Source organism: Penaeus monodon, chromosome 15, assembly GCF_015228065.2.
Source record: "Penaeus monodon isolate SGIC_2016 chromosome 15, NSTDA_Pmon_1, whole genome shotgun sequence".
NCBI classification, from domain to species: Eukaryota; Metazoa; Arthropoda; class Malacostraca; order Decapoda; family Penaeidae; genus Penaeus; species Penaeus monodon.
Genome location: NC_051400.1, coordinates 45,103,823 through 45,106,898, shown reverse-complemented (window position 1 = coordinate 45,106,898; position 3,076 = coordinate 45,103,823). Strand labels below are relative to the sequence as shown.

Genomic DNA, 3,076 nt, shown 5'->3' with positions numbered 1-3,076 from the left:
GTAAAACATAAAATGATAATGAACGTATCTTTATCTCCTTCAGGTGATGAAGCTGACGAACCTGCAGCGCATCTATGTGTCACGGTGCAAGTTGGTGCAGCTGGACGACGCCGCTTTCCGGGGCCTCACGAATCTGGTGGAGCTGGACCTGAGCAATAATGAGCTGACTTTGGTCCCTGCGGCGGCCCTGGAGCACGTCCCGGGCCTCATGCGACTCCAGCTGTCCAACAATCCTATCACCAAGATCAAGGACGGCTCATTCAAGAGCCTGAAGTATCTCAGTACTTTGGAAATGACGTCTTGCGCGATACAAACGCTGGAGCCCCGAGCCTTTCAGGGTCTCGACCAGCTGGAGTGGCTCAAGCTGGATGCCAACCAGCTGCAGTCCATACCGCACAAGATGATGCTGCCCAAATCCCTGCACGGCATTGACCTTCACAACAATCTTTGGAAGTGTGACTGTCACCTGCTGCAGCTGCGAACGTGGCTCGTCAAATACAACGTCCCATCGTCCATTGAGCCCAAGTGCTCGTCGCCCCCGAGGCTGCAAAGGGAAGTCATCAAGAACGTCCATCCAGACGAATTTGCATGTCCTCCGGAAGTCAGACCCACTTCCTTTTACTTGGACACCATGGAGGGTAAAAATGTGTCGTTCGAGTGTCATGTGACGGCCGAGCCTGCAGCTCGTATTTTCTGGAGGTTTAATGGCCAGTCACTAGAAAATAGTTCCTTTGCATATGATGAGAGTTCGTCTTTTTATATATTTGAAGAAAGTGGCACTAACGACGATCGAGTCAGTCACCTTCGGATCGAGTGGGTGACGGAGGCCCACGCCGGAGTGTTCCAGTGTTTAGCAGAGAATCAGGCAGGACTTGTCATCTCGAATTTCACGCTAAGGATCAGTCAGCCGATAGTGGAACCTGTAGAAGAGAACTTTGTCGTGGACTACATGATGTATATAGGGGTCGCCCTCGTATCTCTTGTAGCTTTAGTCATCATTCTTTTATGCGTCCTCATCATCCGTTGTTGTCGCCGACGATCAACAACCCATGAGAAAGTTACTGGGTCTCCTGGTGTGTCAGGTAATGGCCGCCCTAAAGAAGGGCAAGCTCCAACGACTAATAACATGCCCAAGTATATTCAGATGGGCACTCCAGCCCCCAAGGTCAACGGCATATCTTCTGATCCTCCTCCTATCTCTGTGATCGACTCCTCACCGTACCGCTCTGAGCCCACCGGTGCTCCAGCCCACCCGAACCCCGATCTGATATCAGACGCTGCAGACGACCGCGGGAAGCCCACCAAGAAGCGAGTCAGCATTCTCGGGGTAGAGGAGGTAGATGCATGCGGTCAGAGAACCACGCGGAAGCTTGACGATATCATTGAGGAGTTTGAGGATGGTTATGATCCGACATACGACCAGCTCCATCCTCCAAGCGACCATGAGAACCATCACTCCAACCATTCCAACCCGTACTCGACCATCCCACGTCGAAGGGACCCGGAGCCCACGAACCCATACCCACTTACTGAGATTCCACCTCCGGAGGAGATGAACCAAGGTTCTCGCTTCTATGACGTTGATGGATTCCCAGTAGACTATGGGTTACCTCGTAATGGAAACGGTAATGGCAATGGTCAAGGGTTGTCTTCGAGTTATAATTCATTGCCGACGGATACGATACCCGTCTATGCGACTGCTAGACGCACAAGACCCGGCAGTGCCCCTCGACCTGAGCTCATGCACGACCAGAAGTATCCTGAGGAGTACCGCCTACATAGCCACGACCCGCACTATCACCCTCCAGATGGCCGATACCCTCAGGCCTATGGGCTGGTTCCAGAGAAATTCAGCGACCCTACCAATGGATCCTGTGAGTTCTGCCCACCGCCTCCTGTGCATCCCGATTTCACCACCGAACCAGGAGGAAGAATCGGGGGCGACGGCTGCAGCTTTGACAATCTCCTCTCGTCATGTGGAGGGGGGAGTCAGTGTTGCTATGCGGAGCAGAGCGGACGACTCTATGACAATTCCCTCCCCGAGAACTACCGACCTCTTGATCCTGAGCCACCACCACCTGAGGGCTGGGGCGATCAGGACCAGGAGACCGTCAACCTGAGCACCTGGTGTGAGCACCCAGAGTCTCCGGGCACTCGAGTTCTCTACTCTCCGGATGAAACGTACCCCGACCAGCAACCTCCACAGGGCACCCAAGTGTGAAGCAGAAACTGGTGATTATAAACACATTGTTCCAGCATAAAAAAGTGAAATGATTTAGTCTTGAGATGCAAAGACTCTACGGAAGCACTTAAGAAATTGGCAAATCATATCTGAGAAATGGCTGTAAAAGTATCACTTACTGAAATGTGATCAACACTTAGACTTCATTGTAAAGTGTTTTAAGGACACATACACTGGGACGAAAGCACAGGGTTTGTAGTGTTAACTTGAAGACAATTTATACTGCTGACGCCAAAGAGGAACAGAAAAGTTTGTGTTTTCTGTGAGAAGTTGGATACTGTTGAGACGTGTAAATATTGTATTAGGGCAGATAAGATAAACTATGGAAGTGTGATAAATGACTTCGATTGCAGAAAGAAAATTCTACAGTAGGAGCTCATTCCTTTATATATCTGCTATCAGTGTACAGAATGATCTATTTTGTATGAATTTTCTGTAGGTAAAAGTTTTGTATATACCAAAGAGATATTTGAGGTGTTTTATGCGAGAAAAAAATAAATATCATTTCATTTTTAAGAAGATAAATCATGAGATGTTTGGCGTTATGTGATTTGGAATGGGACTGGAACTTAGAGTTTTTGCTTACTGGCAGATATTGCAATGAGAATGTTTACCCTGAAAGTTCCCATTGCAACATTCAACAAGAAGGTATTGTTGGTTTCTTCAGATTTGTGATTAAATGAAGATCTGAATTTGCTTAAGATCTGAGTCTCCTTAAGAAAATACAAAAAGGGTAACTTTAGTTCTGTTATTTTTTTTATTTACTACACATGGTGGTAATAATATCCTTACATTTAACAAATTAATTAGGCATTTATCTACCGTAAAAGAACA

At 47.8% G+C, this 3,076-nt stretch overlaps 1 protein-coding gene across 1 annotated transcript in view; it reads left to right on the top strand.

Annotated features, from left to right (window-relative positions):
• Positions 1–3,070, top strand: part of LOC119582378 — a 9,752-nt gene extending 6,682 nt beyond the window's left edge. The window contains exon 3 of the mRNA XM_037930592.1: positions 44–3,070. Coding sequence (XP_037786520.1) covers positions 44–2,221 — 2,178 coding nt within the window. The 3' untranslated portion in view covers positions 2,222–3,070. The remainder of the gene's footprint in view (positions 1–43) is intronic.
• Positions 3,071–3,076: the final 6 nt, after the last annotated feature.